This window comes from Pleurodeles waltl, chromosome 1_1, assembly GCF_031143425.1.
Source record: "Pleurodeles waltl isolate 20211129_DDA chromosome 1_1, aPleWal1.hap1.20221129, whole genome shotgun sequence".
NCBI classification, from domain to species: Eukaryota; Metazoa; Chordata; class Amphibia; order Caudata; family Salamandridae; genus Pleurodeles; species Pleurodeles waltl.
The window spans coordinates 445,555,851-445,582,527 of record NC_090436.1 but is presented as its reverse complement, the minus strand read 5'-3'; the positions used below and the strand labels follow the sequence as shown (position 1 = coordinate 445,582,527).

At 44.7% G+C, this 26,677-nt stretch overlaps 1 protein-coding gene across 1 annotated transcript in view; it reads right to left on the bottom strand.

The window, feature by feature from the left end:
- Positions 1-26,677, bottom strand: part of RASGRF2 (Ras protein specific guanine nucleotide releasing factor 2) — a 1,901,930-nt gene that overhangs the window by 580,060 nt on the left and 1,295,193 nt on the right. Inside the window, exon 17 of the mRNA XM_069224559.1 lies at positions 24,407-24,547. Within this exon, the coding sequence (XP_069080660.1) occupies positions 24,407-24,547 (141 nt within the window). The remainder of the gene's footprint in view (positions 1-24,406; positions 24,548-26,677) is intronic.

Genomic DNA, 26,677 nt, shown 5'->3' with positions numbered 1-26,677 from the left:
ACATGGAAAGGCATCATGGCTTTTGGTAGAAATGATGCTTGTGTCCGCACAACCAGATTGGGAAGAAGGTAGTGTATGGTTGATTGACACAAAGAGCCTGAAGCTCACTCACATGCTGTGCCAAGGTGATGGCAACAAGAAACAGAGTCTTAATAGTAAAGTGCCATAAGGGACAGCTATGAAGCAGCTCGAATGGAGTGCACATCAAATAAGTGAGGACCAGATTAATGTCCCATTAGGGCAATACAAACGGAGAAGGGGAAAACATATGATGTAGCCCTTTCAAAAATCACATCACAACTGTTGACAAACAAGGAAGGCTGACCTAGCAACTATACGAAGTCCAAAAGGTAACCCTTAACCGTGCCAAAAGCAAGGTCTTTTTCGAGCAAGAGACAAACCACACAACAGAATGTCAGATGACTTGCCCTGGAGGAGGTCAATTTTCATTCAGAGAGAATTTACTAGGAAAAGGGGACCAAGCTACAATTGTACTCCACTTGGCATTGATATTTTTGAGATCCCTTAGCTTTTTCCTTGCTTACCTTGCCCACCTTCTTTCATTGCCTTGAACCTCATCCCAACACAATTTAGACACCTTTGCGGCTACACTATCCACAGATAGCTTATTAAAAAATCTTAGGACCAGGGAATACAACAACAGGTTCCAAGAGATCAGATTCAGCTCCCTCCTTATACACTGGAACATAGTACCCGGAGGCAACAACAACACCCTTCTGAAGACGGTCCCCTACAATAGATCCTAATTACAAGAGGGATCAAGGGTAAGTACATCAGCTCCAAACAGCCCGAAGGGAGGCATTTTCCCTTCATAAGCCCTCATTAGGTGGGTTGTGGGCCGTGCCTTAGTATTTCTAGTTGAGGTGGACGAGGCAACTCTGCTTGATACAACCCATACGTGTGTCCCATTTTAAATAATTGTTAAATGACAACCCCAGGTATTTATAAGAATTCACTACTTCCACCTCTCAAGCATACATATGCCATTTAAAGTTTATCACCTTTTCCCCCCAAAGATAAACACCTTGATTTTCTTCAGATTAATTTTCAAACAATTCTTCTTACTGTATGCTTCAAGGGTATCTAGTTTTCTCAGCAAACCGAATGGGGTGTAACCCAGCAGAATCAAATCATCTGCATATAACAGGCAAGAAATATGCTCATTCCCAACTTTGTGGTGAAAATTACTTCAATTGGACTATAGTTGCTGGGAGGTCTGGCAGAAATAGACTAGAACTCAAGGGGGCAAGCACACACCCTTGCCGAAGGCCATACTTTATGGGAATTTTCTGAGATAAATGCAAAAACAACAGAAGATGGACGGAATGCAGAACAAATCAAACATTCACCCCCAGTCACAGATCTGGGTTTAATCCATCAGTTTTTTTGCTTGCCATGCCATTCCAGCTCCGACCAAGCCATATGCAAATCAGTCTTGACCCTGTTCCCCATGGAAACAGTCCAGCCCGAACTGCCAGGCCTGGTCTTCCCTGGACCAGAAACAAGCATCCTGGGACCGGTTTCAGGGTATCACCCTTCATCAGCCAGGCTAGCTTGAATCTGGTGCCATAGCAAGCATGGGACCCACGTCTGGGCGTACCCTTCCCACTTGGGGCGACAAATGCAAAAACAACAGAAGATGGACAGAATGCAGAACAAATCAAACATTCACCCCCAGTCACAGATCTCGGTTTAATCCATCAGTTTTTTTGCTTGCCATGCCAGTCCAGCTCAGACCAAGCCATATGCAAATCAGTCTTGACCCTGTTCCCCATGGGAACAGTCCAGCCCGAACTGCCAGGCCTGGTCTTCCCTGGACCAGAAACAAGCATCCTGGGACCGGTTTCAGGGTATCACCCTTCATCAGCCAGGCTAGCTTGAATCTGGTGGATTAGCAAGCATGGGACCCACGTCTGGGCATACCCTTCCCACTTGGGGCGACAAATGCAAAAACAACAGAAGATGGACAGAATGCAGAACAAATCAAACATTCACCCCCAGTGTTTGTATTGTTCAGCACTCCGTCCATCATCCTTTTGTGTTGCTAAAGTTGCCCTAAGTGGGAATGGTATGCCCAGAAGTGGGTCCCTTGCTCACTGTGCCACTGGATTTAAGCTAGCCTGGCTGATGAAGGGTAAAACCCTGAAACCGGTCCCAGGATGCTTATTTCCGGTCCAGTGAGGACCTGGCTTGGCAGTTCGGGCTGGACTGTTCCCATGAGGAACAGGGTCAAGACTGATTTGCATATGGCTGGGTCCAAACTGGGGTGGCATGGTGAGCAAAAGAACGATGGATTAAACCCAGATCTGTGACTGGGGGTGAGTGTTTGCATTGTTCAGCACTCCGTCCATCATCCTTTTGTGTTGCTAAATTTTCTGAGATAACCTACCAGATTTATCTAACTCGACCTGTGCTCAGTTGTCTGTGTAAAGCTTGTAATACACAAAGGAAGCTACCAGGAGGCATGTTTCTCATAGAGTTCCCTGTCCTCTGTGTCAAAGGCTGTCCAGAAATCAATAAAACAACAACAGGACCTTAGGTTCACTTCCAGGGCCTTCCGAATGATGGTCTATGGTTGAGTGACCCTTCCGAAATCCACCTTGCTCGATGGGTATTAATTTATGTTTTGGAAGCCCAATCCCCCAGCCTAGACAAAATTATTTTAGAGAGCACCTTGACTGAGATGTCCTAAAGGCTAATCAATCTGTAATGTGAGGGGTCTGAACCATTTCCCTTTTTTAATATGGGCTTCACTATTGATCCCTTCTATGGCTGGGGGTAGCAGCCTGTTTAGGCTATCCAGCAGCACAGGAGGGAGAACACCCTTGCCCACCAATCACTACTGGACTTAATTATCACTGCCGGGATATTGTCGGGGCCTGTGGCCCTTGATAGCTTTCTTGTGTAGCCATTTTAGTTACAGCTCCATGCATGTCATTTTAGCATACTAGGCCTGCTGCTGTGCACTTTAACCTAGATATATTTTGTTCAGCTTTGTTTTATTATTCTTACAATAGCCACTTTTGCGGTCTTGTTTTATTTTTCTATAGCTTGTTGTTTTTGCCTAGGTCAGCACTACGTTCTCAAACAAGACATTCTTGCTCACTCTGTGCTTCATTCAAGGCTGTAGTAAGATAGGTTGCCGGTGAACGTGGTAAAAGTTTTGTCTCTGGTATTCATAGAAAAACACACATCCGTACGTAGGGACATTTTCTCAGAACATCAGCTGTTTTATTATATAAACACTTCCCTGTACCTTACACGTTAGAGGGAGATTCCAGCCAAAGAACCACGGCTGTATGCTGATTGCTGAACGCTTCGCTGCAGCTACTTATGCAGACTTCAGGCCTTTGCTCGGGTATGGGGATGATGTCTTCCCAGGGGAAACTGAAGGGCAGAATTAGTGCTTAACATGCTGTGCTCTATTATAGCCTAGGTAGGAATTAGTCTATTGACTCTAGTGACAATATGGTAGCGTTATTTCTATGCTTTACTCTCCCTGCCACAAGTTTAATCTTGTCATGCTGTATCGTCCTGGTTATTGCAGTACATGCTTTGCTATCTAAGATGCAGTTGCTTCATTAAAACCTTATTGAAACATATACTGTCTCTGTTTGTCATTGTGTAGGTGAGACTAATGTAACCGAGAGAAACAGATGAGACCTGAGAGACTACAGTTTCCCTGAGAAACCAATTAAGTCATGCGCTCGGCTGCCCAATCATCCCTGCACCTGGGTAGAGATGAGGCACTGCTAGTTAGCCGGAGCAAAACCCGGATTGGGGCGACAGATGTCATCTGTAGTTGATCAGACTCAGTCTCCCACACGCAGGCAATTCTGCCGCTCAAAATCCAGTAGTCTCATTAGAATAATGTGAGCCTACATGACAGCTTAAGTCAATCAATTACTGCCCTACCTCTTTAACTGAAAACCAGATGGAGGGGAGATTCAAATTGACAATACATTTAAGACTGGCAGAGATAGGAGGACTACCATACAAATAAACCAAGTAGGCTGCGCATGTATCCTTAGGAATCATACAAGGATACCCCCCAGAGGGCCACTGGATCCATTCACTTTTGCCCAGAACATTTGCTGATCCCCTGATTAGATAATCATCAGCATCTCTTCGCACTTGCTATGATAGAGCGGCCTCATTCTCTTTGATCACTTGCCTATATTGACACTTGAGCCTGGTCAACACCTGATTTAGACCACCTTCTGGGTGTTGCTTGGTTTGTTTGGTTGTTATTCTCATCAAGCGTTTCCTTTGCTGACAGGCTAAATCGAACCAACTCTTCCCTTTGACATGACAAGTTACCTGAGACCCACCCTTTCTGATCCTTACATGTATGCAGTCCAACATAGTTGTCTAACTGTCATTAAACCACAAGATTCTAATCTCCTGGCTCAGAGAAAGCACCTCGGTATTTCTGTCAATTGATATGCTGCTAAAAACTGAAGGTGGATGGAGTCAAGGCAAGTTGTGAGGCTTTCGGGGTAGCATACGCCCCAGGGGCAGTTCCTTTTCCACTTCCTCTGGCTCGTGGCATTATAGAACAGCCAAAAAGGCCCAATGGTCACTACCCTCACACTTTGCCACTTTAAAGTCAGAAAAGAGTCTGAACTGACAGGCGGGGTAAACATATAGTCAATGGGGCCCACCGGAAGGACCTGTAAAACGTTGTGACTCCTGGCATATCATTTTTAAAGTGAACATTCATGGAAAACTAGGCCATTGCTCACCAGCTATTGGCTCAAAACTTTGGCCTTTCGCTTGACAGAGCCGGACAGGAGCAAGACTGTGGGGATATAATAACAGTCCAGGACATCTTCCATCTGACTGTCCACATGGCCAGGATACAGACGAGCAACCCCTGCCATTATTATAATTGCTTTTGGAAATTTTCTTATGATGCCCTTGAAAGCTTGGTCAAAAGACTCTAGCCAGGCTTTCAGTCTCTGATACGCTTCCCTATGGATATATACATTTATTAATAAAACTCTTCCCTATGGATATATAATAAAAAATGTCTACAAATGTTGCTCAATCAAAGTTCAACCACAGAGAAGTGCATACCACTGGACACATTAGTGGCTCCTTAATTACTGTGGTAGATATTAAAGTTAGGACCCCTGCTGAGGCTCTGCCTTTCCTCACCTAGAGCCTTTACTCTTCAATGCTACAAAACCATCAAAAGTCTTATGCTCTCAACCAAGACTCCTGCAGGAACACCACATGATAGGGCTTTATTCTTTGTTCCAGCTAAGGAGTCTCAAATTGGGAAAGGGTGCCTCACTCTATGGCCCAGCGGGACAGTCTTCCCATTCCCAAGTGTCGGGAAGCTGCATTAAGGGGCCAATCTATTACCCTGCTCCCACTCTGGGACCCCTCTTTGCTCAATCAATCTATCGTTTACAGGTACCACCCTCAAATTCTTTGGGGTCTGGCTATCTTGCCATGTCCTCCTATTCATTGTCCCCTGCTTGTCATAGGGATAGGGTATAATCTGCTCCCACTTGCTGACGGCTAGCCTACCATCCATATTTAAGAATGAGGTGGGGGATGGCTTTAAGTGTGGATCAGATGGCTTAGATTTCTCTATGGGGGGGACAGCTAACTTGTAAACCAGCCTTGGCAATATCAACTTATGTCTTCATTACTATAAGAGCAATACAGGGGGAAATATAGGTAAATCTGGCATGTGCTGCACCAAACCACAAATCAGTCCTAGCGACAGGCATATACAGTTTTCGTCAAGGGATGCCTGGCTGCTAAGATGACATTAACCACCTCCGAGGGAGGCTGAAGGTGTTCAGCGGTCACCACTCAATCTTTAAACATGAAGGTGGAGATTGGGAAGGCCCAAGTGCAGAACCCAGTCCTGTTGCTGCAACAGCAGGTCCTCCTGGAGGGGCAGCCTGACTGGAGGACATATGATCATGTCCATGAGTTGTGGATACTATATTCTCCATGCCCAATACGGAGCTACTTGGGATGACCCGGTTGGTCCTGATCTTCCTGAGAATTCAGACAGGAGTGGCATCAGTGGAAAGGCATACAGTCGTACCAAGTTCCACTCAAGGTGGAATGCATCTGCGAGTGAGAGACGACTTGGAAACACCAATGTGCAAAGGTGGTGCTATTGCTTGTTCTCAAAGGTGGCAAATAGATCGAGCTAAGGTTCTTCCCATTTGAAGAAGAGGATTTGCACTACTTTGGGTGTAATTGCCACTCATGATCTGTTGAGTGCTGACAGCTGAGTTCATCCTCCCTGGCATTTAAATGGCCTGCCAGGAGGTTCACCACCAGGAATTTTTCCTGGTGGCCCAGCCTTTTACGGAGGTGCAGTGTTTCCTGGCACAGGGTCCAAGACCTCAATCCACCCTGTTAGTGGCAATGCCACATGGAGGTGCTGTTGTCCATTGTAGAAAAGTACACTCTTTTTGGCATGGTTTTTTACGTGCTTCAGACTGAGAGGAGACAAAAAGAAAGGAATGCCAAGAATGCAGCACTTTCAGTCTGAGCAATAGATTTATTAAAGCACTTCCCAAGGTTCGTACAGGGAAAGAATAATGTGAATGTTTATGTCAAATGCAGCAACACAAGTGCTCTTCTGAAAATAATCACAGCAGTAAAATAATAATGATCACATAACTCAACAATGGGTATTACATGCATAAATATATATATATTGACTACGTATTCATGCATGCACAATGCAAAGCTGAAAATAAGAATTAAAAATGCATCACCATGGGGCTTGACAGCGACATCACCCCTTTTGCCAGCATCAGGACGAAGAACCATCACAAGTGAAAAAGAGGGAGTTTTTCCAACCGCACGGGATTCTTCTGAGCAAGGTGTCCCCACTCAGAAATGAGTTCCTTCTAACTAGGTTGTCAAGCTTCCTCCCTTTATATACTTTAAACAAACTGGAGAGGAGAATTCTAGAAACCACCTCTGCCATCGGGTAAGTTGTTGTTCAAACACTGGCCGTGCCAGGTAAGTGTTGAAAAGGAGCATGCATGAGATTGGCCAATTCTCACAGTGTTTTACCAAGACCGAGCTGTTCCTTGCCTTACCATAAACATTCTCAGCCTGGTACATATTATCGTCTGTTTTCCTCACTCCCCTGTATTACGTACCCATCCTTCAGTGAGAAAGAGGGAAAATACGTTGCACAAGCTGTGCGTGGAAAAATACCTGACTGTGTGGGAAGCTAATCTATGCACAAAATGGAGTCAGTGGGCAAGATGGAGCTGGTGATTAAATACAAATAGCATTGCACATGGTTACCCACACTTTTTGCCTGCCATGAATGTGCTTACACTGTTTTCACTGGGATCCTGCTTACCAGGGCCCCAGTGATTGTGCTTTGGTTGCCTAGAACCTTTGTGAACTCCATAATTGGCATACTGGGCCCCCTTGTATGTCCCTAGTATATGGTACTTAGGTACCCAGGGCATTGAGGCACCAGGGGTTCCCCATGGGCTGCAGCATGTATTATGCCACCCATGAGAGCCTATGCAAAGTGTGTCTGCAGGCCTGCCTTTGCAGCCTGCATGAAAAGGTGCATGTACCCTTTCACCATAGGTCACTGTAAGTCACCCGTATGGTAGGCCATCCTAGCCCAGAGGGCATGGTGCAGGTCCCTGTGTGTGAGGGCACCCCTCCATGAGCAGAGGTGCCCCTACAAACTCCAGCTCCATTGCACTGGACTTTGTAAATGTGGGAAAGACATTTTTTCCATGTCCTGGACACATTTGTGTCCAGCCACATTATTGCAACTCCAAACTTGGGCATGTTTAGTATCAAACATGTCGGGATCATACTCCAATACTGTTGTCCGTATTGGTTGTATGATTCCATGCACTCTGGGGGCTCCTTAAAGGACCCCCCAGTATTGCTCCTACCAGTCTACTAGGGTTTTCCAGGCAGCCCACGCTGCTGCCACCCCTCAGACAGGTTTCTGCCCTCCTACAGCTTGGCCGGGTCAAGCAGGGGAAAACAGAACAAAGGATGTCCTGTGGGAGACAGATGCAACACCCTCTCCCTTGGAAATAGGTGTTACAAGGCTTGGGAGGGGTAGCCTCCCCAAGCCACCGGTTTGCTTTGAAGGGCACATTTTGTGCCCTTCTTGCATAAACCAGTTTGCTAACCCCCGGTCCCTGCTCTGGCATGAAATTAGACAAAGGAAAGGGGAGAGGGCACTCCCGTGTCCATCATCACTCCAGGGTTGGTGCCCAGAGCTCCTCCAGGCTGCCACTCGATTCTGCCATCTTGAAACCAAGATGTGCAGAGGCCCCTGGGAGCATCTGAGTGGCCAGGTCAGGCAGGTGATGCAAGAGACCCCTCCTGATTGGTGTTCACATTACTAGGTGACCAAACCCCCTTTTAGGTCTATTTAGGGACTCCCTTGCGGGTGGGTCCCCAGATTTGCTGTGCAAGATTCCACCAGGACTCCTCTGCATCATTTACTTCTACTTGGGGCCTTTGGAACTGCAACTGGACTCTTCAGGAACCGACAAGACTGCAACTCCAATAAGGACTTAACTTTGCAACATTGTTCCTCCGGCTCCTTCCAGCAACGGCAACATTTCCCCTGCTGTGCATCCTCTGGGGTCAGCGAGACTTCAGCCTGCACCAAGAAGCAAGAAGGAATCTCCCTTTGAGTGAAGGAGTCACTCCCCTGCATCTGTAGGCACCTACAGCAATGATGTTTGGCTGTGTGGATCTGCTCTCCCCTGAACCGCGTGGATCCTGCATCACAGGTGGTGGTCTTGAATGGTCCCCGTGGTCTTTTCTGCCAGCTGTGCAACATGGGAGACTGTGAGCCCTTGTCTCTCCTTGAAGGATAGTACCCCTGTGAGCCGCGACTCTTGCAACTACCGAGGCTTGTTGTCTCCTGCTCCAAGGGATCTTCAGACTCAGAGTACCCCCTGCCCCCAGCACCTCTTCCTCCCAAGCACAGTCTCCTCTCTGCTACTCCATCAACGTGGGACTCCTCTCTAGCTGTGCTGATTGGTCCTCACTGCGACTTATTGTGCCTGTTGGCAGTGGGTTGCCTGTGGGGACTGTGTCTGCTTCTGTTGGCTCTTCCAACTGCTGAGGATCAGCCCGGATTCCCCTACAAGGGTCGAGTCCCCGGACCTTGATGGTCCTCTTCAGCCTTGCAACTCTTCTTTTGCTCTTCTTGCATTTGCCAAGGCTTGTTGGTGGTTCTCCTACACCACTGACCATGTGCAACCTGACAACCGACGTGGGACACCATCTGCACTGCTCCAAGGACTCATCTGCAGCTCCTGGGTTTCACAGCTGGTCTTCTTCTTCCCCTGCCAAACCGGATCTTCATCCACAGAAGGGTGGTTAGTAGCTCCTGCCCCCATTGGACACTCCATCGTGGACTGGACTCTGTTCTCTTCTTTTGCAGGTCCTCTTCTACCAGAATTCACCTTTGATTTCTTCTAGTCTGGTCCTGTTCTTGCACAATCCTTTTTCCAAGTTCTCTTGTTAGTCCTTAGGAAGACCAGGTACTTACCTCTGCTCTCCTGGTCGCCACTCAGGTATTCACCTCTTGGGGGTCCTAGTTCTTCCAGCTCCCCTCCAATAACTCCATATCCTTGGGTGGGGGACTTCACTTCGCATACCACTTTTTAGTATATGGTTTGGCCCTCCCCTAGGGCTCTCACTATTTTCTACAATTCTTGCCAATGCTTGTTGTTTCAATGCTAATTTTTGATTGCTATTGTGTGTATATATAGTGTGTACACCAATACGGGTTACCTGGACCTGATATAAGGTGCCAACACCATTAGGGTCCACCACACACCAGGCCAGATTCTTACATCCATAAGCACCTGAATCACCCTCCCTATGATAGACGATTTAGGGCTTTCAGCACCAAATGGAAGGCCCAAAGCTCCAGAATGTTGATGTGGAGCCAAAGCTCCACCTGAACAAGAGGCTCTGATCTCCACCTCTCCCAGATGGTTGCCTCAATCCAGAAGGGATGTAACAGTCACCCCTGTCAGCTCTGGGTGGGGTAGGGTAAGGGGTCTGTCGCTAACCCAGTTGCGGTTCAGCAACTACCACTCCAGTCTCCTCTGAAATCTGAACTTGGTCAAGGAGGTCCCCTTGACGTTGGGCCCACTGGGACTTCAGATCTCAGTGCAGAGCCCACATATGCCACCTGGAATGCTCAACAGCAAGATGCAAGAGATCATCAGCCCCAGTAGCTTTAGAGTCAACCTCACTGAAATCCACGACCTAGGATGAAAGATCAGGATCATACCCTGAATGTACAGGATTCTTATTTCCAGGGGAAAGGCACTTGACTACAGAAGTGCTGGTTTCTATGTTTAGGCTGGACAGGCTGTCGGTATGGAACACCTCTACCAAATCTGCCAAAGGAGTGGTAGAACTGTTGCGGTTGTGAGGTGTGGCAGACAGGCCCAGAGTGTGTTCAGCAGCCCTCCTCTCTTCAAAATGCTCTAGAGCGGAATAAGCCTTGTCCCTAAACATGTGAGGCCCATCAAAGGGCATGTCCATCAGGGAGGACTGGCCATTGCCTGAAAATACAGTCCATTACAACCACACGTGGCAGAGATTGGCAACACTGGTGCCAATGGGCCGTCCAATGGAGTTCAAGCCACAATGAACAGTGAACTTGGCCGCATCATGACCATCTTGAATGGCCTAAGCGAGAACAGGTTGGAGATCGTTGGTTCACCAGGGAGGGCTTGTACCACACTGTCTCGAAGGGAATGGGGATAGCATCCCAACAAGCAGCTGACGTTAACTGATCAGAGTGAAAACTGGTAGTGGAAAATACTAATTTCCAAAACATTTCCCCCTCCTAGATTCCCTGTCCGGGAGAGTGGTGGGGAAGATGTTGGGCTTAGAGCTGATTGTGGACTAGACGTTAGGGGGAAGGGTGCTGTGAGAGAATAGGATGGTTAACTGAGTAAGGCGATAGCACCTGGCAATCTGTTGTTTGACTGGAGGCCCAGAACAAGGTTTAGCCCAAGCCCCCAATCAGGTATTTGTCAGTGCCTCATTAAATGGAAGAAGGGGCTCAGAGAATGTTTGCCCTCGGTAGAGGTCAATAAATTGGTCTTAACCTCCAAGATGGGGAGTTCAAGGGCTTTGGCAACCCTACACATTACCATCCTGTAGGAAGCAGGTTCCTCTGTGGCCTGTCTGTGGCCTGTTTCAAGGGATGTATAGAGACCACTAGCATCCTGTAAATCATCAACCAATTATCATCCTTGTAGGGTTGAGCAAATTCATCACCTGGGTCATATTCGTTGTCTGAGCCATATTCAAAAGAGAGTGCGTGTTCTCCCTTTTGGAGATGTTAATTCAAGTGAGTGAAGTGGCAACCCAGACAGTATCAGGCACAACTTCAGTCGAGGTCAGACTGGCATTGATGCAGCATTAGAGAGAACTATCGGGACCTCCTCCTCAGGTATCAATAGTCACTATTGCTGCGGAAGCACCTGGAACCAGCATAGTTTGTGGCACCAAAGGCAGTGTCAAGACTGGAGCCAAAAGCAAGACGGGCTCGGAGGGACCAACTGGTGCCAAGGGTGAACCCGACGGCAGTACTCCAGATGGAGGGTCTCTCGGCTCCTTGGAGCCTGAAGGCACACCAGGAGGAGTCTGTAGGATCCAAAGAACTGGAGCATAGCTGCATGGAACTCTTCAATCTGATGTGGCATAGCTCTTGGCCTCAGAAACTTGGGTTGTGCTGGTACCCGCTGCAGGATTGACTCTGAAGTCAGACGACTTTGGGAGCAAGCTCAAGAGGCAAATTCAAGTGGTGTGAGGAGGCAGAATTCTGCTTCAATTTCTTGTACATCTTTTTTGACATACCTGGTGATTTGGACTGCCGTGAAGATTAGCTTCTACAGTGGCTTTGTCGACTTTGAATATGGGACCAGGATCACATTTTTGACACAGACCGCAACTCGGAGTGGTCCTAACAAGTAGACTTTTTATTTTTGAATCAATGTTAGGCTTTCTTTTGCGGTCCTGGATGGCCTTTGGGCTTATTAATCTGTAGTCAATTCAGCCCTTGAAGTCGTGGCCCGACCTCAGGCACCACAAGCATACCTGGTGGGGATCTGTCACAGGCGTTTGTTTGGGCAAGCCCTTACTGTGCTTAGAACTTGTAGTTTTCTGGGGTGACATCCCTTGTACAGTTACGAAAAATGTTGAGGTAAATGTTTCTGAGAGATACAAAGGGATCTCTGGATCCGCATGTGGTGGTGTAGAAAGAAATTAACTGATGTCAGTGCAGTGTCATGTGTGGTGCCTATACAGGCTACGCATATCATTTCCGGAGCATATGGCAACACCTGACAGTGCACCAAGGTACTGCTGAAAAGATTCCATATCCAGTCTGATGCGTGAGAAATATATAAAAGATGAGGAATCTGCAGCTAGAAGTCCATAGAATGCAGGCATTAGGTGAGTGTGTGAATGTGAGTGATGCGAGAATGGTGAATGGATGAGTACCATCATTTGTGTGCTCTATTTATGAGGATGCGCATTTGTGAGACTATACACCTGTTACTTTGTGTCCTTGCATCGGAAGATGCACAGAATGTGTATGGCAAGGGCCGAAGTTGATGGCTTTGTGGGTCACGACTTACCCATACTTTTTAATTTAACCAACAGTTTCCCCTAGTTTTTGTTAAAAGACAACCATCGTTGGACACTTAATTCCAACTGTTGAGATGCCTTGCATGAAATGGAAGGGAGGATGTCTCCTGTGCTGGGACTCTAAGGCAGAGAGCTAAACAGAAAACAAGCCTTCTTGCCAAGATGCTTTCTGCTTCAAAGAAATATAAATGTGTGCAGTTGGTTATTCTGCAAATGTGAAGGCTGCCTGACAGCCGGTATTGGCTTTAATTGATGGAGTTGCTTGAAGCTCCTTAATGATAAAGATTTATTCTTTTTGAGAGGTTTTGTAAGGGTGTTACTAACTGAACTGTCGAGTGCATGCTTTTATTGGACACTTAAAAATATTTTGCAATACACAGTCTGATTGTGTACTACTAAAATCTATATTTTGAAAGCACTTTTTTATCTTAAACCTTTTTTGTATGTTTTGTGTCAGCCTATCTTATACAGTGTCGTGTGCTGTATTTACTTCCATTGTGTTAGTTGTATGGCTTCTTATTGCATTCCCTAATGCATCAGCAGATAAGACTGCCAGACTCAGCTAGGATTGAATACCTTGTGTAGAGCTCCTAATAAGGTCTGCACATATGCTTTATCTGGTGTCACCTTGTTCCTTAACACAGTGATTTTGTCTCCAGTTATGAGAGAGCCACTGGCTTGCTGAAAGCAAAGGGAGGCCTGAAATAATGGGCAGTGATACAGTCCTAAATCAGCAGAGGAGCAGCCTAAGAGTCTTTCTTGAGGCTGGTGGACCTACTGAGGTTAATGCCAAGTACTCCTACCATTAGTCTCATTAAAGCTGAACGTACAGTATGTTTGATTGTATTGTGTTATAATTGAATTTATAAGGTTGTGTGTCAGAATATCATACACCAAAATTGTGTTCCTTCTAGTGTAGCTGTCATGATTAACTTCAGTGGCAAGGGTTTTTTTAAACAATATTTAGGACACAATACCTTTGTGACTTGACATCTAATCCATGGTATGCTGGTACAATGCTATTCTATTCATTGATAGGTGCTGCACTTGAGGAAGTGTGCTACTATGCGGGGGTGCAGTGGATGGAAGACTTTGTGTGTGTTTGTTATATGACCTATGTGTATAAGTGCAGATGCCATGCGTGAGGACCAGAATTGTGCTTTTATCTTTTTAGTTGTTGCTGTGACAACGCATGAGTCTAAAGAGCAAGAAAATGGGTCGTTCTTGCAGATGTTCATGATATCAGTTGTGCAATCTGCAGGCAAACAGTCATGAATGCGGCCGTGTAAGTGCTTATACCTGGTATATAATATAATCCTCAAAATGTTGTTATTGCTCTGTTGAGCAGAGAACATGGGCAGTTCTGATAAGTCCTGGGCAGTTAAATTACATCTCAGTTCTGTTGGATTTAGTAGATTAGACCTAAGTATACGCTTGTTAATACAAACAATATAATTACATTTCAATTCAAGGGGGTCTCAGGAGAACAGACACAGTAATTGTATTACAGTAAATGTTTTATAGAGGACACTACCATTTCTGACAAGACATCAGCAGTTAATTACATTTCAGTTCTAGTGATCCTAGAACTGAACTTGACAAGAGTAGCTCAGTAAGTTACAAGTTCCCCAGAGATCCAATTCATGCAAACATTTTAATTACTTTTCAGCACTAGTGGGCATTACCAGAGAGGACGTAATAAAGTAAAGTAATCTCTATCTTCCCTTGTGGCTAGATTCAAAAAGGCATTGATTGCCATGAAATTTAGTAGTCCAGCTTCTGTAAACCCGAACAGTTTGGAAAGTTTTTCATTCACAGTCGGCGCTGCATGTCAAGGCATGTGGCTTTAGTAAAGCTGTAGCATATGTGCTGCAGAGTCTATCAAGTGCAGTGTAGGGAACTTTTGTTCTCCATCCTTCTTAGGTTGGGTAGCTCTATTCAGGCACAAATCCAGTGACTGTGGCCTGTGGCCTCATCTTGGGATGAGACAATTCTTTAAGGACTTCTTCAAATCCAGGTGACTGTTGATGATGCTTATCCTTTTTGGAAGATTAGCATCTGAAACATTGTAGGAGGCTCCCCCCATTTGCTTGTTCTTGTAAGACAGAATAATCGGCTGTACTGCTAGTCTAGATCAGACTGTTCTGAGACTATCTTTTAAACTTCACTTCTATGAAGGCAGGTTCTTTGCCATTAAGGCCCTATTCCTTATGCAGAAGAACTTGAATAGGGATCATCTAACAACAGGAATTCATTGAAGAGCATCTAAAGCCACTGAAATGTGGTCATGCAGATGTATATGTAGGGGCTGTCTCACCACTAGATTTTATGGGAAACACCCTCTACTGCAAGGACCGAACCACGCGCTGCTCTTACAACACGTTCATTACGTCAGCTGCATCTTTACCACGCATGTAGATACAGCAACATGCCTTAGGGAAAGCAGCATTGGACTTTAAAGTCCAAAGCTTTCTCTACTGTTGCATAGACTTGAGTTGAAATAGTAAATTATTACACTTCAAAGTCCAGCGCTTTCCCTAAGGCATGTCTCTGTAATGATATGCGTTGTAAAGGAATGCTTGTTAAAGATGCATTCATTGTAATGTAAAAAATGATAGAAGAGGGACCGGGAGATTAATGGTCCAGTGTACAGCCTCCCAATAGAACCTTCACACAAGAATAGGTACACTGTTCCAAACACATACAAAATTCACATAAGCGAACCAATTCAACAGGAGCAAGAACCCTCATGCATCACAATGGATGACTAGCATCATCATTGGGAAAGCTCCTCATCAGGCTGGTGCTGCAATGCCTGACGGGCTCCCCAGGACGGGGTGCTCTTAACCACTTTGCTCAGATAGTAGCTGTGAAAAAAATCAATATTTGATTGGGGGGAGGGGCGAAAGCCCAGACGGTCAACCTTGTTCCTGTGTCTGCAAATGCTGATATCAGTGAAGTGGCTGCAGTAGTACTTGATGGTATTTTTAAGGGAAAAAGATAGGGTGATGTCACTCCATTAGACAGGTTCAATCCAAGTGACTGCTACAATGTCAAGCGGGCTGAATATTATGTCCAAGGTATGGACTGCTGTTAATATAGCCCGAGTAACTATAGAGTAACTATAGAACAGAAGTTGAGAGCTTCTATATACAACTGTTTCTTGGCTGTTGCTTTGATGGTTAGTTAAATCAAATGCTCAGGTTGTTGAGGGTGTATGTTTGCATGTTTGGTGGAGATGTCCAAGATCGCTAAAAGAGGGGCATCTGTGAAAGTTCCTTTGTTTGGTGCTGGTTAGTGTATTAGTAGGAATGCACAAGAGAGGGTAAGGGGAGGCATGCATTGCACTAGAAGGCATTTGCAATATATCATACATATGTCTTGAAACTGGTTTTGTAGAAATAATTTGAATATTATTGCTAATGCTCTTCTAGCTTTCCCCTCGGTGATCTGTATAAAACATCGGTCTCCTGTTTGCATTCCCGAGTAGAGTACTGGTGTAGCTCCAAGCCATGTTTTGCTTAGTAAAAGCATGCCTGGTTTTCACTGCAATATCAGGTCGAAGATGTTCTGTCTGCTCTTGTTTACTAAATGTGAATTGATAACCAGGCAGTTTGAAGTGGGACGGTTGGTGAGAGAGGGATGGAGTAAGGCAAGTAGAGCTGCTGGTAGTGAAAGATTACGCTGGTGGCAAGGATGAGAATTATAATGAGGGAGGAGGGGAGAGGTGTGAGCTATGTTTGAGGGAATAAACAGTTTGTAGAAGAGGCGGTGTAGTCTGCTGGATGCCCTTGTTCCTGCTTAATAAGGATGAGTATAGACTGAATAAGGCTAGTTGGGTTTTCATAAGTGGATAATGAGGTTGGTTAGCATCTGAGGACGTAGAGAGCCTATCATTTAGTATAGTGAGTTTAGACTACCAGGGAGTTCAGGGAAGAAGCAATGGAGTTGAGAAAATGAGAGATGAGGAGGGTGCCATGAGACCTTTTTTACTTTTACACCACCTCTTAAGTATAGTGAGTATAGACTACCAGGGAGCTGAGGGAAGACACAATGGAGTTGTGGAGATGATAGTTGAGGAGCTGAGCAGAGGAGAGTTGAGGAGGGGAGGGTGCCATGAGACCTTTGTTGCTTTTACACCACATCTTGAGGGTTGTGTGGGTAGGGGTTGGGAGAAGGTTAGGAGGGGCATAAGAACCTGAAAGTCTGCAGTGAATCTTAGTTGTGTACTTCACTTTGCAACATTCCCAGAGAGAAAGGGTTGAAAGTGCTTCTTGAGGAATATCGGAGGTGACAGTAGGTAGTTGTGTAGTTAATATAGACTACTAAGCATAGGGTAAAATAACAATGGTAGAGAGGTCAGATGGGTTTAAGGGCAGGTGGTCCACAACAAACAAAGTCATTTGTGATACATGGGAGAAAAGGATTCCAGAGTGTTTGAGAATAGAGAGAGGTGGTCTGTGGGAAGATGTTAAAGCCAGGATTTGTAAAGCACGGCAAATCACCTGTGAGGATCTCAAGGCGCTGAATTGTGCTAACAGGGAGATTACGTGATTTTCCCAGAATCACAAGGTGTTGAGCCGACACTAAGACTCAATACTGGTTCCATCAGCTCTTAAGTCAGGAGTTAAGGCAGTTACGCACCATCCTCTCCAGATGTTGTGGAAGGAGAAGTGTCTTCTTTGATTGCAGATGAGGTTGGAGTGCTTGGCAGATCTGGACTTATTCCAGATTCTCAAGGCATAGCACAAGAAGTCTTGCTGCCTGATTTGAATTAGGAGCTTCTGACTTTTCTGGTGTTCACAACAGACATGAAGATATCTCATTTTATAACTAGAGTTAGGATTTACAGCGTATTTTAAACACCTGAATGTTTTATAATTATCTTCCATACATTTATGTAGTCCAATTAAACAACATGGCTTCTACAGCCCCAAAGTCAAAATACAGTTGCCTTAAAAGGCCAGTAAGTAGTACAGTATACCTCATAGGTTCAAGGTATCCTTTTACAATAAATTAGTCTATTTACTAACTCAACAAGCACAAATGTGTCTGTCATGAATGTTTGACAAACTGTCAAATGTCACGCATACCAACTCTCTGCAGGGATTAGTGAGTGGTAGGCTCGAAAAAGTGTGTTTTACATTATACCGTCTAGAGGAAATTGGTCCTCTGCATCGGCAAAAAACACTGAACATAATTTCACCGAACTGGGCATGAAAGGAAAACTAGACATAGAGGAGTGTCTTTTCTTTCTTTGGGGTAAATTTGCTCAGTAGTTTTCAAAACAAGGTTCAGTACAACATAAAGAGTTTCAAAAGGGTTAAAGTTAATGGTATCTGGTCCATTAGTTCATGATTTTTTCGCAGATACAGATCCTTAAATTCTCTAAGGGCAATGCATTTGAAAAATAAAGAAATCTAATTGGGAAAAAAGCATATTTACAGATCATTAGATGCAGGATTTGATGTCCCTGGCGCATTTGTGGATCAAAGCAAAATTTCCATTGCAGTTGCCATTACGAAATGACTGGCAAGGAAGCCCACATCCTACATAATAACTGATGAAGGGATTATAAAAGGCCTGAGGGAGCACCCCCTCTGCCCACAGAGGTTGTGTTGGTGGTGGTGGGGAAGAGGGTCTGGGGGAATTGGAGAGGCATATTCTGGTCCAAAGGCAAAAAGAAATCTTCAGAGTTCACAGATCAAAATTTGAGTCGACAGATCTGCAAAGTTGAGCTTAGGTCTGATTTTTTTTAAAGATTTGTTATATACTTTTGTAAATCCTGAAAAAAACGCTGTGCGCAGATGGTTCAATGGCAGAGTTGCTTCGCTGTGCAAAATATTAAATTCATTCCACTGTATTTGTACAGTCTTGTTTATTCTCACTGCCTGCGGTGTGCGCGCGAGTGCATAGATACAGATAGATCTACACATACGTACATATGTGAGTCAAATAGGAGAAGAAATCACATCTATAATCTTTCCCTATTGAACAAAATGTTATGACTGCTCGGCAGAGGTGAAAGGGATCCAAACATTGACTTTAATGACAGAAATAGCCTGCTCTGTTCACACACAAGGAAAAATAATTGCCTCCTTCACTGCATGTGCCTTCAACATGGTATCACAGCGAGCTGCCTTCCTTCGGCCCCTCCGCGTTATCGCATATCTTTAAGAAAACACTATCTACAATTATGCCGATTGGAAGCTGTCATTCTTGGCTGGTTAATTAAAAAGTGGAAGCTTTATTAAAACTAAAGGGAACCTATTTATGTTGAAGGAATCAGGATTAAAGAAACTAGAGTGTTTCCAGGCTATATCAGAACCGTGCTGGTCAATTCCAGTTCATCAACAAAGTAGTCTGTTTATTTGTGATTGAATTTAAACCGCCCAATATTTTTATAAACATCAAAGGAGAGCAAGTGCGAAAAATGCACGTGTATAAATAATCAGTTTTTCCAATTTAGCATGACACAAAGGAAGATAGTTTATCACATTTTGGTATTGAATAATTTTAACTTAGTAACTTTTTCAGACATGTACTCTAGAAAGCTCCTTGCTGAAGAAGATGCAAATACCATTGTAGTGTGCTGTGTCTGGCGATGCATCATTTTTCTCCCTCGCAAATGAACGATGCGTCGTTTTCCAGACGGGGCACCTTGGATCCAAGCAAGTATACGATGACTTTGATGCCCAGGGATGATCCGTGGAAAATCCGGACACACTGTGTTAGAAAACCTCACTGCGTGGGATTTGCGTCATTATCAGCAGCCGCAAGTGGGTGTTGCGTGTTGTTTCTCCAGCCACAATGCATCAATCTCCCAGTCGCACTGCAGGTGGAGCGTCAATTTCAGCCGTGAAGCCGGTGGTGCACCGTTTATCAGCCGCATTGCAGATAGTGCGTCGAAAATTTCCCCGCACGGCGTTCTGTGCGGGGATTTTCGGCTCTTGTTCTACCAACTTCAGCTTTCAATGGCCAAGGGACTGGATAGAGCACCACCTGGCTGGACAGGAGTCTCAGAAGACCATCAAGACCTTGGAGATTCTTCTCAAGCAGGAATGCACAACAAAGGCCAGTCTTTGTCCTCTTTCACAGGCAGAAGCAGCAACTGCAGGATAGCCCAACAAAGCACAGTCACAGGCAGGGGCAGCACTTCTCCTCAGCTCTTCAGCTTTCAGCCCTTCTCCTTGGCAGAGGTTCCTCTTGAATCCAGAAGTGATCTAAAAGTCTGGGGTTTTGGGTCCAATACTTATACAGAGGAAAATCTCTGTTGTTTACAGGATCCTGCCTTGCTGGGGCCAGGCCCCAGACACACACTAGGGGATTGGAGACTGCATTGTGAGAGGGCAGGCACATCCCATTCAGGTGTAAGTGACCACTCCAGCCCAGATGGCTCATCAGGATATGCAGGCTACACCCCAGCCCCCCCTTGTGTCACTGTCTAGAGGAGATTCACAAACAGCCCAACTGTCAGTTTGACCCAGACAGGGAATCCACAAACAGGCAGAGTCCCAGAACGGTAAAATCAAGAAAATGCCTACTTTCTGAAAGAGGCATTTTCAGGCTAACAATCTAAAAACCAACTTCACTAACAGGTGTATTTTTAAATTGCAAGTTCGGAGATCCCAAACTCCATATTTCTATCTGCTCTCAAAGGGAATCTGCACTATAAAAATATTTAAAGGCAGCCACCATGTTAACCTATTAGAGAGATAGGTCTTGCAACAGTGAAAACTGAATTTGGCAGCATTTCACTGTTAGGACATGTGAAACACATCAGTAAATGTCCCACCTTTAACATACACTGCACCCTGCCCGTGGGGCTACCTAGGGACTACCTTAGGAGTGCCTTACATGTATGAGAAGGGAAAGTTTAGGCCTGGCAATTTGGTACACTTGCCAAGTCGATTTGGCAGTGCAAAACTTCACACACAGACACTGCAGTGGCAGGTCTGAGCCATGTTTACAGGGCTAGTATTGTGGACCAGTGCTGCAGGCCCACTAGTAGCATTTCATTTACAGGCCAGGACACCTCTTGTGTACTTCATTAGGGACTTACTAGTAAATCAAATATGCCAATTATGGAAAAGCCAATTACATCTACATTTTACACAGGAGCACTAGCACTTTAGCACTGGTTAGCAGTGGTAAAGTGCCCAGAGTACCAAAAACAACAAACCTGAGTCCAGCACACAGTCAAAACATGGGAAGAAAGGAAAAAACAGACAGGGGAGACCATTCTAAGGATGCCAGGTCTAACAGTTAGGCTGGCCCTCCTTCCATTGAATTTTCACGTATCCAGAGTCAGACAAATGTAGATCAGTGTCCCCACTTTTCACCCACCCCAGCATACTCAATGTGCAGTGCTAGTCAGTCAGTTGACAGAGGCAAGCAGCTTCAGTTCTTCTGCCCAGCAACCGTCAGTGACACCTCTGATTTATGCGTGCCGTGCAGCAGCAGGCCTCAAATAAATTAAAAGACAGTAAGGGCCTCATTAGGAGTTCGGCGGCTGGTTTGCACCGTCCACCGAAATTCCGATGGGGAGACTGCTGCCATGCTGGCTACCTCCGTGCAGGACCCATTAAGAATTCCCGCTAGGCTTGAAGACGGGAACCTCCGTTACAGGCCACAGCATTGTCTCTGGCTTGTAATCGAGCTGGCGGCAATGCTGTTGCCAGCAGGGTACACCAGCACCCTGCCAATGTTCACTGTCTGGAAAACAGACAGTGAACATTGCAACGGTGCTGGGCAGGGGGACCGCTGCACTGCCCATGACAAGCGTATGGGCAGTGCAGGAGCCCCCCTGTGGGTCCCTACATCTGTTCTCCACCAGCCTTTTCATGGTGATGTTACCGCCATGACAAGGCTGGCGGAGAACAAGGAATCCACAGGGCAGCGCTGCATGCAGCACTGCCCTTGCAGATTAGGATCTCCGCCACCGCCAGACGACTGGGATGCAAGATCCTGGCAGAGTTGGCGGTTCCCACCAGGGTTGTTATGTGGCGGTCGGACCGCTGGGTAGGCGGTGGTCCAGACCGCCACACTCGTAATGAGGCCCAGTAAGTCTTGAATTTATAGCATACTAGTGTGTGAAGTAATGTAACACCAAATGCACTCCAGATTACCATGAATATTTTCTGTGAGATACCCTCATATTATCATGATTTGTCCCACAATCGTCACCCAGCAATTCTTGCCAGATGACAAACAAGTCACGGACTCAAACATGTTTAATAAAGTGCAGGTCGAGAGTTCAGACCAACATTTGATTATGAAGCGTATCTCCTTAATTTTAATTTCAATCAGGCTAGCCATAAAGTGTGCAAAGCTGTCTTGTTGGGTGCAGCATTATGCTGAAAGACATCAACGGAGTATTCAGCCTCTCTCTTTCATGAAGTGCTTAAATCACTGACTTAACTTTTTGTACACCAGTATACTGCGCAGCGGAAGTCGGTCAGTTGACAGACAGGAAGCAAGCAGCTCCCGTGCTTCTACCCAGCAGCCTTCACTGACACCAAGCATTGATTTATGCATGTCGTACAGGCCTCAGAATAATTCAAAGTAAGTAAGTCATTTAGTAGCAAACTATGAACTAAGTGATGCTGCAAGATGGCAACGAAGATCAGTCTCTCTCTTTTGTGAAGCGATTGGTTGTCCATCAAAGAGGAAATTAATTCTGCCTGTCACCTAAGGTATAATTGTGTCTTTCAGGACAAAACGTTACCCTTTGGTGTAAAAGAAAACATGCCCAGCTGGTGGCTGCATTGCAGTGAAAACTGAAAACCTGGGCTAAATCCCGGCTTCCCCCTTAACCAATTTGTGTGATTCTAGGCTGATATTTTCTTTCATTGACTCTGCTTTTTATTCATTGGTGTAAGTGAGGAGAGAGCTAAAGTTGAGGGTGTATATTTTCCTAAGATAGTCTCATATGTGTGTCCATTCATACCTCTTCACACTCCTCCCAAGCAAAAGGAAGGTGTGACAGTAATTTATTGTTGCTTACTTAGCTGCAAGGAGTCCATCTAAGACAGCAGAATACAGCTTTGCTTTTTTTGCTTTGCTATATTTTAATAGCTTACAAAGACAAGCAAAGAGAATCTGTTTATTTTTTGTGCTCCTTCGATACAGAAAAGCTAGAATATTTCTGCATGTTTCTACACTTTCCAAGCTAGTGCAGCTTCTTTTTTTAAATCTGACTTGTATTGTAGTGTTTCTAACGTCAGTTTGCAACAAATATCCAGCTTTAATGTGTTTGATTTTGCACGAGGTTTTATTTTTATCCTTCAAGTTTGCAAACATGCTCGATCTTTCATATAAAGAGCTACTAGCCAAGATTTTAAGCGGCTTGTGGGAAAGGTGATATTGTACACCCTGGTGTACATGTTCGGCCTCGTTCCTCTATACAGTTATGGAACTCCTCAGTGACTTGCAATATCGTTATAATGTATAGTAGGGGTGATTTATTTCTTATTTAATAAGAGGTTAGAGTAACTTGGTCACGTTTCGTGTTTTAACTCTTTGCCACGCAGCCCGCACGCTATGCCCACTCCAGTGAATCACCTAAAAGATCACACAGTGGAAAATCTTGAAGGTTGGCAAGTCTGATCTTAACCATTATGATAGTTAACTGATTTAAAACATACAATTGCAATATTTTTTATTATTTGAGTAGCACTTCATTTTAAAATATAAAATTGAGGGAACAAAACCTGCAAAGGTGCGGCATGTGGTACCCTCCCATACTCGTTTAGGTAATGTTAAAATATTACAGGTATGAATATAGATTAATATGTGACCCTTGTGCGCACTTAGTATGTTCACTCGGCATTAGGCCTTAAAACGAGATCTTAAAAGGAATGTGTTTCTTGCTTCATTCACGTAGTCAGACAAATCATGTTTATTTTGGGGTGTGCACAATTGTCACGTGCCTTCTGTTCTTGGTGCTTAGGCTGAAGTGGGATGTGCCATTTCTTCGCTTCTCTGTGCTCCTAACACCTGGTTTTGCTGCAGAATGATATTGCTGTGGCGTTGGTTGCTGCACTGACAGGGTCCTGAAAGTAACATGTACTTAAGTGCGGTCGGCTGGATGTTGTAAGATGGTGTTCCAAGAGAGTGGGGCGCTGCGAGCTCCATACTCGGAGGAGAAAGGCATGTTATCTCTTACCAGGGAAGGGATGAAAGAAACCAGGCCGTGGCTCTTTTTCCCTACTGCTTAATAAGTGCAGGGGTTCAAAGTAAACGCCAATATTAATGAATGCGCAGGCTGCCTAATTTTGATTCCACCCAGTACCTCTTTATTTCACTACCCAAAACTTCCTTCCTGGCCCTTCATGCCACTCTTGCAGATTCTTTCGTCTCCCTGCTCTTCTCCCTTTTTACTGTTTTCCCATCTTTCTCTTCCTCCTTTCTTCATGTTTTACCTTTCTCTTTCTTTCTCTGCGTGAAAGATTGATGATGAAAAATAAGTTCCACTCCCCAAAAATGAGTGAGGGTGCCAATCACCAGCAACAACCTATACAAATTAAGTGCCGAGCACTCCCATATCTAGTCACACATGGATATGTTTGTGTACTTTGGATAGTAGTAAAGTTTAGTATCCAACAGCACAATTATTTCAAACACTGTTTTTAACTTATTGACTTATGTTACTTTTGAGATAGCTGAAGCACTGAGAAGCGAAGCAGAGGTAAGTACATTTGTTAGGCAGAATTACCTGTTAATGAGACCCGTCTAAATTTTTCTTGAACTCGACTGCTCTCACCTGGGGGACTTCCGTGTCCGGCTGCCGCTGTAGCAATGGCAAAGGCAGAGGCAGGAGAGACGGGGCAGCAGCGGTTGTTATCTGTTGACTGACCTATGAGAACCAAACAGTAGAGTGAGCAGTAAGTAAAGGAACAGGTATTGTGACATTTTGTGGGACTAAGGGTTTTAGCACTACGTAGGGCACTGGGAAGATTATCACGCGCCCTTAACTGCTAGAATATACTTAGCAGTAAAATGCATGCGTCTGCTGCACAGCGTGCAATGTTTAGAACTGAGTGCAAGGATCAGATTTTAACATTTCTTGGGACAGACTGCGCTACACCACAGTGAAGCACACATGCGATGGACTGCAACCAAGTGACCTCGGAAGCATTGGAAACGTGGCACAGGCCCAACAAGTGAGACTACGCACGGATGAACAACTTGAGGCAGACAGGTACACTCAAAACATTTATCACTTCACAGGTAACAAGTAGGATATGTACACATGTAGAAAACCCCACCAGCAGCTAGATGGAAAAAGCTTGTAGCCAGATCATGCTGGCTCGAAACTTGACTGGCACATCTAAAGTGAAGACATAAAACAAACATTTCGCAGAGCACTCGGCCACAGGACATAAGACTGCAATGATATAAACACAGTTCAGCTCTAGACACAAACACGTCTCCGTTTTTGCACTAATTACAATCTCTAATAAAAAGAAAAGATACAATATACCAGAAAGAATAACCAATAGTCAAAAGACCCCAGAATAAATTTAAAAAAAATCACATAACCAAAACCAGCAGAGCACTAGAATACAAAACCATGTCAATATCATACCTAAAGACATTCACTGACATCCTCATGCCAGCGGTTTTACCAACCACACAATGCAACCACACAAAAAGAACAGCTGCATGCTACAAACAGACCTATCCTCAGGGTAGAACTGAACTTTTACACACGGACTAGTGCAAGGCAGCTCCTGCACCAGAAAAAGGGTACCCCCATCGATTTTACCACGCAATTTCCTTAATCATGATGGAAAACATGGTGAGGTTCAGGGGTAGAGAGGTGAGGACAGGGAGAGATAAAAACAAGTAAGAGAAGTACAAGCAGAGTAATGTATGATCTGAGAGAGGTGCAGCCAGACAGGAAAAGATATGGGGCTGAAGAGGTGCAGGCTGGGAGAAAAACACAACGAGACAACAGTGCAGGCTGAGCACACAGTGTTGTCATGAATTATGCCATTTCAGATGTTGTAGTGATGTTATCAGTGATGTCATAAAACGTCATGAATGATGTAATATGGGAGGAAATTTGCAGTACATACTGTAGAGAGGGGCGTGAGTTATGGTTACTTGAGATAAGAATATTTTGTGAATTTCAGTGATTTATTTCATTTAAAATGACATGTTTTAATTGACATGTTCACCTAATTAAAACAACCCATTACCTTTGTTTTTTTCAATGAATTTCTAAGATGTGTTAAAAGTAAAGTAAGATATAATTACAATTCCTAACTATAATTTCACTTTAACCGTAGTTTTCTTCTTTGAATTTCATGTGTTTTTTAAACGTAAAGTAAGATGTCCATTGCTGTGCGTGGCAAGGGGTTGGTTGCAGGGACTGGCACTGTCAGGCTGTAAGCCTAAACCCTGCAAGCGCCCCATCTCCGCAGTGTGCGGTGTGGTTTTGGGAGCAGGGCCTGCATCCAACCCACTGCAAGCACCCTATCTTTTGCAACACACGGGCTTCTGATGGGCGCAGCGTGCGGTTGGTCTCACAAGACTTGGCCTCACTCAGGCAGACTTACTGACTCTGTCAAAGAGTCACAACATTGATATATAAAAGTGGGTATTTTGGCATTATCAAGGGATGAGCATCTCAACGTATATAAACCATATTTATCATCTTTGTACAAAAATCAACAAGAATTTTAATCAAATGTATCTTTCACTAATTCCCACAATGCAATGTTTAATAAATGTGAATGTTATAAAATATTTAATATAGTTTCATTAAAAAATAAAAGTAACTTGTCTCCGAGTCTTTGTTTTAACATTGTTTTTATGACTGTATACTGTGGAAAAAATGGAAAAAAAAGTTACAAGAAAGACATGTTGATTTTATCTTTAATAAATCACACAAACAACCACAAGATGGCCTTACAACCCAGCTGAAGAGCACAGTGCTGCAGCTAGAAGTGCTCATGGAAAGTATGCTAAGTTTTTTGGG